This window comes from Opisthorchis viverrini (assembly GCF_000715545.1).
Source record: "Opisthorchis viverrini unplaced genomic scaffold opera_v5_449, whole genome shotgun sequence".
Classification (NCBI taxonomy): Eukaryota; Metazoa; Platyhelminthes; class Trematoda; order Opisthorchiida; family Opisthorchiidae; genus Opisthorchis; species Opisthorchis viverrini.
This window is the reverse complement of record NW_008752109.1, coordinates 298,428-311,750: the sequence shown is the minus strand read 5'-3', so window position 1 is coordinate 311,750 and position 13,323 is coordinate 298,428. Positions and strand designations below refer to the sequence as shown.

Below are 13,323 nucleotides of genomic sequence, written 5' to 3'. Positions count from 1 at the left end.
TAACCGAACATCACATCATTTGGACGCATGTGTCACTTGCAGGACACGGGCCAGACGTAGGCATGCCCTGATTGGTCAGAATGTCAGCCAATCCGAGTCAAGCACCTTGACTCGACGGTTCTCGCCCCCTCACGGACATTCTGGTACGACCTAGTGGAACACTGTGACAACCCTATATATATGCAGTTGTAATGATTTTCCTTTGCTTCCATAAAGGGTTGTGTAGAGCTACCGTGCCTTTTGTTATACCATAGTGGGCGGAGCAGGAAGCAGGGACCGACACAGAGTTGCACTACCGTACATGAAGACACAACACAATATCCCCCAGAAAACGCTGTGTTTTTATGTGTGCTAGCGAACTCCCGGCATCTTCAAGGTCAAAATATGAAAAATCAATGGCCTCTTGATACTCCAAGGAAATTTAAATCCGACCACGTACAGGATACCATTCTTTCCACTGACTTGGGTTCGGAAGCTCCGGGCATCGCCTGTTGATCGTGTGTTGTTGGATTATTAAAGTTTGTGTCCGAGGTTTTCGTCTTCTTACTATTCGCCGTGCTAGGAGTCTGGATCAAGCAACATAGCTGGGGATAGAGTATTGCCACAATCCGCAATATCATATTGTTTGCTCGCTGCGTGACAGAACCGTAACAAGTTTGTACAGCTGATGTTTCTAACCCGTTCTTCCTGGAAGGTAGCAACACGTCTTCAATCAATATAGAATCTTTGGTGATCTGAATGAAACGCTTTACCGCCTTTACAATCTTATCGCACAGAACAGAAAAGTTTTACCGTTCGACCACCTTGTAACACGGCTTCTCGCAGTACAGGGGCTCGCTGTTCTTCGCCGGGCTGTTTCCTGTTGGCCTTCCTGGCATGGCTGAACTTAAGGAACTGAATTCCAGCCAGTGTACTCCGCGGAATCACCGCAGCACCGAAACCCGATCACCACGCTAAACTGAGAGCTTTTAGTCGGGTGGTATATGTGATGTCAAAATAAACAAAATACGATAACTCACTAGGAGCTTTCAGTGAAGAGCTACCGACTATACCAGACCCCATTGCAGTGCTTTCCTCGATTTCCATGGGCGTAGTCGAGGAAATCCGCTGTGACGAACCATTTAGCTGTGTATCAGGTACGAGTTGGTTGCAGGCCACGGAAATGTTGGAAGCTTTATTGTTAGCCGCGGCATTCTTCGCACGTACGTTTTCTTGACGACTAAGTTCCTGTTGTACACGTTTATCTTCTCCCTGACCAAAAACATGGAAATCCACCGGGAAAATAGGTAAGCAAGGATAAATACATCAAGGTTAACTATATCTGACGAGCGAAAAAGTTGGTCCTACATACACAAAGCATAAGTTACAGAGTTGCCTGACACATCACACGTAGTGATGAATATAGTAAAACCTATTAACAGCCGTTACCGCATAAGCTTCAAACTTGATGTTTGTGGGGTGGAGGAAACACTCGAAGCTCACCGCCGATACTTGGTGACGCAGGAATGCGTGTCTCTACAGGATCCATGAGATCGTAGCACACCTAAAGGTTATCATCACTGAAATCAGGCAATGAGGTTGGCTGGACAAGATTCCTTAAGNCAGGAATGCGTGTCTCTACAGGATCCATGAGATCGTAGCACACCTAAAGGTTATCATCACTGAAATCAGGCAATGAGGTTGGCTGGACAAGATTCCTTAAGTGACTAAAATTCTCGAGGTCAGCAGTGTGCTTTAGGAACCAATCAGTCAGCATCAAGGCAGAAAGCAGACAGGAAATTTGTAAAAATGTTACTCTAGCATTCAGGGTTCCTGGATAGCCTTCTTGGGGGAGTGAAGTGTTAAGCTAACCATTTTGGGACCACATGAACCTTGAATTGGACGGCCCAGCGTTTTGGTGACATCGGCCAACCGTATCGGGAACAGGGAGCGTGAAACATTGTTGATCGCATTTGTAACTGAGAGGTTTCAAGGAAATTTGGGATCCAGGAATGCTGTTCAGTGACAGACCCAATACCACATTACGTACATAGTACGTAATGTTGCCAGTTGTCTTGCTGGACGGTCGTGTAACTCTTTGTCGGTTCTTGGCTTCCTGCTCCGCCCACTATGGTATATCGAAAGGCACGGTAGCTCTAGACAGCTCTTTATGGAGACAAAGGAAAATTATCACAATCGTACTTTTAGGGCAATGACAGATAAAGATAAAAAGATAAAGCGTTCAGCTGTAGCACCCTTCCGGTGCCTAGCTGCCATGCCACCCGAAGGAAGCACGAGGGCTGGGATACTGCCAGGTTGCCCAAGCCTAGACAGGGGAAGTCGAGTGGCGGAGGTCGGATTCGAACCGCGGACCTTCAGGTTAGTAATCCGCGCTCTAACCACTTCGGCCATCTCGCCCCCGGGCAATGACAGAGTGTTTAACAAGGTCGTGTTAGAATCTGAGTGAGGGGGCTAGAAGCACCGAGTCAAAGATGTTCGATCCAGATTGGGTGGCATTCTGACCAATCAGGGCATGCCTTCGTTTGGTCCGTATCCTGCACGTGACAGGGCCTAACCAGCGCACCATCTGGTGCGGGGCACATTCTTCAATGAAAGTACCCGCTGCACAATCGAAAACCTGCTTCCTAATTGCCCCGTCATGGATTCACCGACACCAACCCACAAGAGCTATGGTCTTGAGATAACGATAACACCTGAAAACGTCTCAGTTCCGCTGCTCGAATAGGCCATACGATAAAGCACCCCACACTGTAGCCTGATACACAAACAATCATACTACAATCAGAACCAATATAACTTCCAAGGTATATAAAACGCTTCACAACTTCGAGTGCCTCACTCTGGATGGAAGCGGCGTGCTCAGTGACTGCATGTCATGGGACCGGTCGCACGGACCGACTGAAATCACACTCGGGCAATCCCAGTCTTCTGAGCCCCCTTATCCATTTCCTTGGCTTTCTGTGTTCACTGGAATTCATGATGGGGTCGCACGTTCACCTTCACTTGACGTCTGAAGTTTGTCCCATCAAGTTGTGTTCAGGACCCGCTGGGATATTTCTCCAACGCCACTGTTCGGTTTGTTGTCCAATGCTTGAGTGAGCCTGATAGCGCCGCGCCACAAGCGAAACTCCCCGCACTGTGAAAAGAGTTGATGATCTCGTCCCAGTATGAATTCATATATGGTTGCGGAGCATCTGGGAGACTTAAGGAGACGATTCCGGAAAATTCGTATAACACCCGGTTCTACCAGTTTGCTGCCAGGCGATTTTTTCGCACCTTACGCGCCCCTGGAAAACGAACGGAGAAGCGAATCTGGACGAGTGCGTGATCAGAATCCGCAAATGTGTTCCAAAACGACCGGCGATCAGTTATTGGTCCGCGCCATCGGTGACTGGTGACAATGTGATCGAGTTGAGTACGCGGCCGGCACGCCGTTGGAGGACACCATGTGGCCACACGACTTCGGCTACTTCAGATGTTAGAACTGCATAAAAACAGTCTGCGATCAGCACCGAGCGCAAGCAATCGTTCACCATTATCCGTAAGTACTGAGCTCAATCCGTGTAAAACTCCTAATTGAGTTTCAGACGAATTAATCTCGTTCACTTGTACATTCAGATCTCCAGCAACCATAAGGATATCTGGGCCTTCAGTTCACCACAACAGGGCATTCATAAAACTTGTCTTTGATGGTGTCAGAGCTACAGTCAGTTGAGGCGCAAGCAGACACGACAAACGCACATCGATCAACATCTCTCTTGCGAGATTCCTTCACAGACTTTGCTAGACGAACCGCAACGGGTATCCAATCAGACAAGGATCCTTCCGCCCGGTAAATTAGGAGGATACTAACCCTTGCACATCCTGCCGCAGCAGCCTCTGGGTCGCCGGAGGTGCGTACCCGGAAGTGAGTGAAGAGTGGAGGGAGTAGCGCAACCACTGTGCTGGCATCTTGAATTCTTTTTCCCGATACACAGAGCACATCAATGCCAAGCAAGCGATGTGAAAGCATGAGCGGCTTGTTGACCTGCCGGCTTCAGAGTGCGGCCACTGAAGGCGGCCAGATAAACAGGGTATCGGGGTTTGAAGAGTGATTTCGAGATGTCTGAGGATATCGTCGCCGAATGACGCGCCGACGTTGCCCGTAAAGTAGTTGCAGGACGAATGGGGTCATCAGTCATAACTGACGGGCCTACAAGGAGTTATTAATGGGATTGGGAGAAGAAAAACTACGTGAAAAAGAAAGGAGTCGTTAGCAACAGCATGTTTTCCCCTACCCGCAGCAAGGCAACCCGGCTGATGACACCGCGCGACGGTGTATGTGGCATGTGTTTATTTGTTTATGTAAATTTCATGATTGTACGTGGGCTGAAGTACTACCAAGGCGCCCAGACCTAGACAGGAGGGTCCTCGACCAAAGCCAGTTCGTAAGGCAGCGGTCTTCGGGTGGAAATGAATGTACATAACCATCTTTACGGAGCACGTCGCCACATGCCCCAACCCCCAACCTGGAGGGCCATGAGACTGTGTTCGTCAGACCTCTAACCATTGACCAACCTGGTATGAGAGACTCTGTGAGTGTCGGGGGACACTCTCCAGTATAGCTCAATGGATGGCTGAGGTGCGCAAACCGTCACACCACGGTAAGGTCCAGTGACGACCCAAACACCTTATGGACACAAAACAGATCAACTGATTTGTTGAATATATATTTGACTTATCTACACTCAGAAGCAACTAGTGTATCCGAGCTGACCAAGGAGGCATGCGTGATTAAACTCACTTAAACTGTCCGAGTGATGCCACTTTGGTAAGCGGTGGTACTGTGGACCAGATTCATGCCCTGCATTGTCATTGTCAAAGCAGACTCGCCAACTCCGAACTCACTGAATACAATATCACACAAGCTTCATGAATAACTGAAGCGTGGGCGGGACTCATTGATCTCCTGATCCTGATAAGTGGTCGAAGAGTTTTCCGTGACTGAACTGGATGATGGTCTATGATGAGAATATTCTTGAATCCCCCAAGTACGGGCTTCCAACCCGTGAGCGCATACAGTGCGGTGTAGAAGTACCAATCCTCGTGTCATTGCTGGTCTCTGGGTGCGTTTTATGTGGTTACGGGTGTCTAACTGCGGTACTGCACCGTCGAATTATCACAAGGTTTTGTATCATGAACGTTCACCCATGTGATTAGATCGATACCAAAACACCACACACAGTACACACAGATGGAGGATAGCTCATTACTTCATCAGCCAACAAACCGCGTGATTACCGAAAAGTCAAGGTTTGCACACTGGTCCAGTAAGAAAACACAGCATAGAAAGAAATGGATTTCCTGATATTTCTGCCAGTTGCTCAACTAATCCATCCTTTCAGGTGAATACATTGAACGAAAAAGTGCGCTGAAGGAAGAACGCGCGCGATAACCTTCCGTTAACGAATAGACCTTCGAACTCTAGAAACGACACCTCAAAAAGCCACAATCCCTGCAGCATGATAAAATGCGACAGATTTGATGTAAGCGATTTGGGTTTTCGTCGGATTCATTTTACTCAGTGGGCCTATATGTTAGGCTTGAGTAGCATTAAATCGAGAGTGCTCAACCGTTTTAGGCATTGCTGAATGACCAAACGAATCATCAAGGAAGGAATCGACTTCATCCTTTTGCTCATCTAACTTACCTGATGTAATTTGAAATGTCGGCCAGATTATGTTTCAATATGAATGTATCAGAATTGGATTGGGTGTATATTTTTTGCATCAAGCCTCAGCTCCAATTTGCAAATCGGGGTCAAAATATCAACCGAATGCCCTTTCATTCACTTTGATCTATTTGACAAGCGCACTTGTGTCTTGTACTTGGAAGTATAGACTATGTCTCTCGCGTATTCGCATATTGAAATCACATCATTTCCCTTAGGCGACTAGCTAATAACCATAGTTCGTTTCATCACCAATGCCGATGCAACTGCCCAGATAAGTAAATTTTTCCATCTTTAGTGGCTCTGATGCCATAGCCAGCTTTACCAGTTCGCGCTCGGCCTTGCAGTTTAGCACATTGGTAGCACGAAGCGCATACCGATGTGCATGCTAGCATTATTTAGGTTGGTGTAGTCTGTCCGAATGGATGCTAAAAGAGGAAATGTTCATACGGGGGTACCCGATAGGTCAAGGGTTTTTTGGATAATTTCATGACGAATTTGGAAAAAGTGACAGGGGTGAGCCCCGACGGAAATCACTTATGATGACAAACTCTGGGGATATTCCCCATAGACTTTCACACAAGTACAGGCGTTGGAGCACAAGGATAGGAAGGTGTGGTAAGTACCGATCACTAATTCAGTTTTCGCCTGACCCGTGGGGTGCGACCAACGAGACTTGGGTAGATCTAGTCTCTGGATAAGTACTTTTCAGTCCTTGGACAGGGCTGTGGCGATGACTCTCTCTTTACGTCAATCGACTTCGCTTAAATTACCTAGTACTTCTGCACTCACTAGATGACGCGTCTCGTTTGTTCCACAAACACAAATCACATGACAAAATCCTGTCCCACTGGCAACCCCGACCGACAAGTACATTGCTATTTCCCATCCAATTTGTTTAAGTGAATAATACCATCACCATACGCCAGGTTTACGATCTTCACCCACATCAGTTGAAGTTGTTTTCGTTTGTTCATCTGTCAAACAGGAGTGGCAACCCCTCTTTCCACATTGCACACAAATACGCATATAACTTGGCGCAACAGACGTGCAAAGGGCAGGCAGGCAACCGAAACTCCACAGGTCCATGGACAATTAGGGAACACGTGTAGCAGTTGGAGTGCAAAGAGGACACGTCCCGCATCCAAACTTCCACTCAAACTCTTATCGGTTATGCCCAAACGACTTGATTCATTTCTGCATTGTAGTTGTATTACACATGGTTCACCTAGTAACTGTAAACTGTTATCTACCACAGTATAAACTGTTATTTCTGCATATACTCGAATCTTGATATGACCACTCATAGCCAGTGCACTAATAGAGCAACAAATCACAAAAGCTCTCGAAGAAATCGTTCAGCTGCGAAACCAACGAATTTGTAAAAAAAAAAACTATCGCTTGGAGAATATATCCAACCAAATTTTCGCTGCGAAATACCCACGAAGAGTATCACCAGCAGTCGACTCGAATAAATGGAGGAAATTGTAACAACTAAAGCCCAACATGCGTAATCAAATGATGCAAATCAATGCAACGAAAAATGCGATATAAATACCTGGCGTTGAAGGATTTCAGCCTTCTTAGCATCCAGCAGAAGAGAAGGCACTCCCTCAGGGTTTTCCATTGCTGAGAGAAGAAGATCCCACAGTTCGGTGAGGAAGACTCTGGCGTTCTTACTGTTCAGAAAGCCAGTGATGTTGATTTGAATTTCCTTCGGATCAGGATGCTAAATGATGAAAAAAGGGTTTGACAATTTTTAACTGGCACAACCGAGATGAATTAAAGATAAAGCGCAGTAGACATTAGAAAGGTGAATTTGATACCGCAGCGCACTCAGTGCGTCGCTCGAACAATTGGATCCACGTTCGGAAGGAGGTCATGACGAAGAACCTGAAAATCCAATCAAAACTCGCTTTAAAATTGCGAATAACAATAGAAACTGCATGAAAATAAGACGAATGTGTCATATGACGATACAGCTGTAAGTTGCCTAGGTGCGTAATGAGAAAACAGGAATTAACTCACTGCTAATCGAAATCTATGTAATGTAACTATACTTAAACTTCAACTGGAAGCGATTACTTCACTTGACTCATTCGAAAACAGTAGCAATCCCCATTATCCAGCTGCTCAATTAATAATCGACTGATACTTCAAGCCTGTGAATATGAAGCTCCGGTAATCCATCGAGAATATTTGGACCGGCCGACAGCCAAATAAAACGTAAGATGCAGGGCTCTTTGGAAAGCACATGGCTAAATATTACCTAAAAACCGTCCAGTATGGATGTGGACTATCTTGCTCAGTTAGTTCAGATCGGATAAACCTCTTTATTCGACAAACAAAGATTTTACTTCGAGGCAGTCAACTGATGTGGAAGGAGACGTCCCGCCTGCCGAAGCGTTCAAAGTGAGTGAAATAATATCGGAAGCCAGAGATTTTTCGTCAGGTTTACATAGTTTGGAAATCTGAAAATGTTTCACGATAGTTCCGAAGAGAAACCAACAGGAAAGAGATAAGGAAAGCCTTCCCTGTGCGGCAGATAACTGCTTGCAGGCACTATGTTCAGCTGACTGGACGCCAACATTCCGGAAAATGTCTATGAAGAACAACGCAGATCTTGTGATGAATGCAGCATGCTTGACCTAATCTATTCAGCACGTCAGCTCCAAACAACACCGAGAACAGAATATCTGCCAGACCCGTTCCCGTGTTCGTGAATTTTACGAAGGCACTTGATCTGCTGGACAGGGAGGCACGTGAGCAGCCCCCCAGAAACTCGGGCGTCTTGAACACATAGCTAGCACTACCCAATCGCTCTACTTCTATTGTGTGCAAACCTCAGCCATATCCGAAACTACCACACAGGGAAGGTTGATTTATCTCGCCAAGATCTCAGCAAGCGTTTTTCGTGATTCCTATTATAGCATGGTACCCGGCCATCTCCTCAACTCCAAAGGCTTGCTGACAAACGAAGCTACACAAGTCCAGGATACGTACGCTGTTTGCTGTGGAGGACCATATTTAATCTTCACTTTCTGAAGCGGAATAATGGCACCTAAAAATGGTACTTGCCACATCAGAATTCACAGATAGCGTTTTTCGTGGGGCGCATTCATTAATCTGCTCGCCGAGCCTAGCAACTGACTTGCAAACGTTTCGAGACATCATCAGTGCGCAGCGAACATGTCCACAGGCAGCTGACTGCCCACCAACAGGCGTCCCAAAACCACTTTTACCAACCGGTTCCGGGCTCACAGCGACATCATGAATTTAGATTGTTGTTACAGCACAGCATACTGTGCGGAATGCTGCCACCACGTTAGTATCCCATCCAAACTGGGGGTGAATCTAAAGGAAGGATGGAGTCGAAGACATTAACGTCCTCGGGGAAACCACAACCTCATGCAGCCGAAAGATGCAACGAATGGAGCTCTTGTATTGTCCTCGCCGCTGTATGGAAGCGAAACATGAACACTTCATTGAGAACACATCAGAAGGCACGACAGATATCACCAATAATAGTTGTGCGAGATCGTCTAAGTGGAATAAACAGATCACATACAAAACACGGAAATCCAGTTCAGTTTTCCAACTTAAAGTGCAATCGTTCCTACTGCTACACCTTCATCCAACCAGGATAAGGAAAATAAGGGGATGGGAGCTATACGTGGGGGCTGGGCCCAATCTCGTCTCGGGTGGCTCTTGGCACGTGTACTTAATGGCACCGTAAGAGGGAGACACGGTATTATTCTGGGCGAGATAGCCCAAATGGTTAGAGCGCGAATTTACCTACCGGAAGGTCCGTGGTTCGAACCCGACATTTGGCACTCGACTTCCCCTGTCTAGGCTTGGGCAACCTGGCAGTATCCCAGCCCTGGTGCTTCCACCGGCTGGCATGGCAGCTAGGCACCGGAAGGGTGCTACAGCTAAGCGATTCTGAAACCTGAAGGAACTGATGAATGATACCAATGCACTATTTTCAAATGGGAACAGGTGATCGCTGTAAATACAACATGCTTAGGCCGGTTGATGGATCTCAACAGACGCCTGCGAATCTGCTGACTTCGTTCCCTCTCTGTTCGCGGGGAGAAAGGCAAATTCTAACTAGGAAAACTATTGCAGTAAAATGTATTCAAAATATACAGGTCAAATGTGCCAACAAAAATATACCAACGCCATCTCGCCAGGACAACAAGCGACTTAAAAATACGAAGCGATCGATCTCCTCGGGCTCGACTAGACGATAGTCCAAACGCAGCCTGTGTGTGGACAGAGGCGTGGTAGAACCAGAAAGGACAACAAACGAAGCCTGCCAGTGGGATTGAGAGTGCACGCAAGCTGTTCCAGCTATTCCAAAAGACAGGACCTGAAAGGCCTTCCTCAGAGGGTTCCAGCAAAGATAATCTTGGAAACCTAATGCATAGTAAAGGTGTCTAGATCGCTCGGCAGAATATTTCCAACAGTTTAGTTGGCCCTCCGACCCGCTGACTAAATCGTATTCTAAGTTTGGATCCGCTCAGTTGAAGTACTAATACGCCCTTCTGGATTGAGGCGCCATTGGGCCGCTCGGCCAAATGAGCTCCCTCCGACGTTGTTCAAAATTGAAGGGGTATCCCCGTGTTCCACTTTGACTAGGTTGCTTGTAGAAATTTGAGAATGGTGTTCCCTAATGTTGAACACATGAGGCACAAATTCGAGAGCAACAACCATTATTTCGACCTAAAAGGGCTGTATTTACCATATTTTTACATTGCATCAAATGCTTGAGTAGCGATACAAGTATTGCCAACTTTACAGACCTTTAGACTTCGTGGATAGACTAGCTCTTCTTAATACTGTTGTACAGAAAGGGATGTACTTGAAATTCACAAATATGTACACAACTCCGATCGGATCGAGGTGTACAACAAACTACTCAAAAGCTTCGTAAAAGTGGAAATAGCTACGACTGTTCCCGCCTCCTCGTTTGTCTTTGACACTGTCGTAGTGCACACCCCAAGAACCCATGAATCTGGGTAGTGAAATAGCGTCTGGAGAGAAACTATTGTACCTGAACAATGGGGGATTGCTTTACTGTTTGGTGATCATTTACCGAACAAACTACAGGTGGAATCCTAGTCAGCTGTAAAAACTGTATACATGATGCATGCTGCGCCAAGTTTCTAGCTCCGTTCACAGAGTGACTGGGGAGCCAGGGCTGGATAACTACGCAGAGACAGTAAGTGATGAAAAATTGAGGAGCGACAGTGAACGTTACATCTCGAGGAATAGAAAGACCTGTGTTTTCTATCTGCCTGTACTTTCCTGAAAATCCATAATGAAACTGACCTCGTTGATCAGTTTGCGCATGTTGGCAGTTGCATTTGCCGATTGTGCGACACAACAGATGACATCAACGAAGGGGTAACGGGCAACCAAATATCAGTCACATCGCAGTTACCGGTGTATTCTGCCAATGACGACGCACAATGTACGATTCAGAGACAGACTACGGATCAATCTTGGCTCGTAACTGAGTCTCAAGTGATCCAACGTGTGCTACCTGTATGGCGGCAGTAGTGGGACTATTTTTGTGGATGACCGGTGACCTACACGAAGGTTTCGGTGCAAGATATTTACATTACTATTTCACGCACTTCATACTTGTACCTACCACCAAAAGACCTAATCGCTTGGATACTTCGGTAAACTACTGAGGAGCAATGAAGTATAACCATGCAGTGCCTACCGTCTCCCATTAGGTTGGACAGGATAGAAATCCTAAACCTCCCGAGTGGAGGTCGGAACGATTGTTCCTTGAATGGTAGACGGCGGTTATACGTGAAATATCACTGCCTTGCTTTTGAACAAACGATTTGGTTAAAAATGCTAATTGGGGTTTTCGGTAGATCAAACCACATAAAATCAAGAAACAAAAAGTGCCCTCACATTATATCACAAGCTGCATACCGACACCAGCCCTATCTGCTGCATGGGGGGGGGAGCGGGTGAACGCAAATATGCGGCTACCAATACCGTCTCTTCACATTTCCTTCTGGATTCCCTGCCGTCCTACTTAATAATTATCTTCCGTAGGACGTTGAACGTCACTCACACATGCCGATCCACTCCCAATGGACAGAACCATCCAAAATCCCCTGCGAACCTTAAGCAACACGAGCTCAGCATACATGCAAATTTTGGTTAGACAGTCCGACTAAGGAGTGCCAGTACGTCCACCAAGGGGACAGCCTACGTGACAATTGTTGTAGGGTTTCTGGTCTACCGAAGTTCAGTCGTCAGCAAAGGCGCGATGTCTCAAGTGTCGTATCAAGTGAAACGTGAGGCGGCCTGGTGCAGCACATTCAGTCCCTTAACATCATGAGATTGGCTGGGGTATGGGTGTCTCCCGGCAAAACCAGAGTGTTTGTCGAAACCTGTCCAGTTTGGGTTCAACTGAAACGTGAAGTTGACGGTTGATGCTGACGTCGATACCGTGCCGCTCGAGCCAAGGGGTTGTGTAGGAAATTTACGCTTGTTTCCCACAGCACATAATAGCAGCAAGTGCTAGGACGTACCCTCTCTTCCAGCTGGTTGAAAACGTAATCACAAACGACCTCATCTTCGAAATTCAGAAGCTCTGTAATACGTTTGATGATCCACGGGCGGATACACTCCAGCTTAACGCGGGCCATGTCCACCTAGGGCAGGTCAAGGCGATTCGGAACGGAGATTCACATACTTTTTGCGACAAATTGTCGCCGAATTTCATTGTCTTCATCAGTTTTTTCTTTTTATCAGCAAACCTCGCATCTTGTTCAGCGCTTGTGCCCTGACCCTAGGGTAAGCGATGTGCTAAACCGACATTACCTTGAAGAAACCAGCGTCCGTCATTCCGCCAGCGCGAAAGCGAAACTTCCACACCCAGGCAAATGAACAAGTCAAACAAATGTTATTGAGAACGGTTCGTCATGGCTGTCAGTAGGTGGGAAACGAAACATTTTCTTTTCAACCCCGAGACGTTTATTAGCTTGATGTCTATTCCCACTATGCATTTCGGTGGTCGAAAATTATGCTACTAAAGTGGGAGTGCAAACGCCGATCATTAGGTGCAAACTAAAAGTGATTTCGCGAGAATGTTGGGTTCTTGAAATGGATAATGTTACAAGCAATGGGACTGTGTAGTGTACAGTCTTTCACTGGTTGATTTATGTGTAATTGTTGGTAACGTAAACCTTGCATACTGGTCTTCGGCTCATGAGCTTCCAGTTTTCCACCCATGTGAACGCGGTATTTCGAATTTGGTATTATTTTTCCTCGTACAAGCTTGTGAAGGAATTTTGCGTTGTTTGGTCTATTTACGGTGCCACCACGTGTCATTTTGTCGGATCTTCTACTATGACATAACTTGTGCGTGTAACCATTTGTCACACTGCACTGCGCTTCTACGGTGCACCCACTTGTGATGTTTTGTACCTTTATTTTGCTTCCATTATAGCATTGCGTATTTTGTCAATTGCATAACCGTTTTTCGTTTGGATACGAAAAAACACAAAAAACGCGCACTTGTAAACTTTCACGCAATACAAACATGGCCACGTGCCGCGATTTTATCTTCTGATTTCGCT

At 46.4% G+C, this 13,323-nt stretch overlaps 1 protein-coding gene across 1 annotated transcript in view; it reads right to left on the bottom strand.

Moving 5' to 3' along the window:
• T265_11132 (hypothetical protein) overlaps nucleotides 1–12,589 on the bottom strand; it is a gene marked incomplete at both ends in the record, with an annotated part of 25,370 nt that extends 12,781 nt beyond the window's left edge. The window contains 5 exons of the mRNA XM_009177707.1: nucleotides 1,020–1,251; nucleotides 7,269–7,439; nucleotides 12,274–12,396; nucleotides 12,438–12,533; nucleotides 12,566–12,589. Of these exons, the coding sequence (XP_009175971.1) occupies nucleotides 1,020–1,251; nucleotides 7,269–7,439; nucleotides 12,274–12,396; nucleotides 12,438–12,533; nucleotides 12,566–12,589 (646 nt within the window). The remainder of the gene's footprint in view (nucleotides 1–1,019; nucleotides 1,252–7,268; nucleotides 7,440–12,273; nucleotides 12,397–12,437; nucleotides 12,534–12,565) is intronic.
• Between the last annotated feature and the right edge of the window lie 734 nt (nucleotides 12,590–13,323).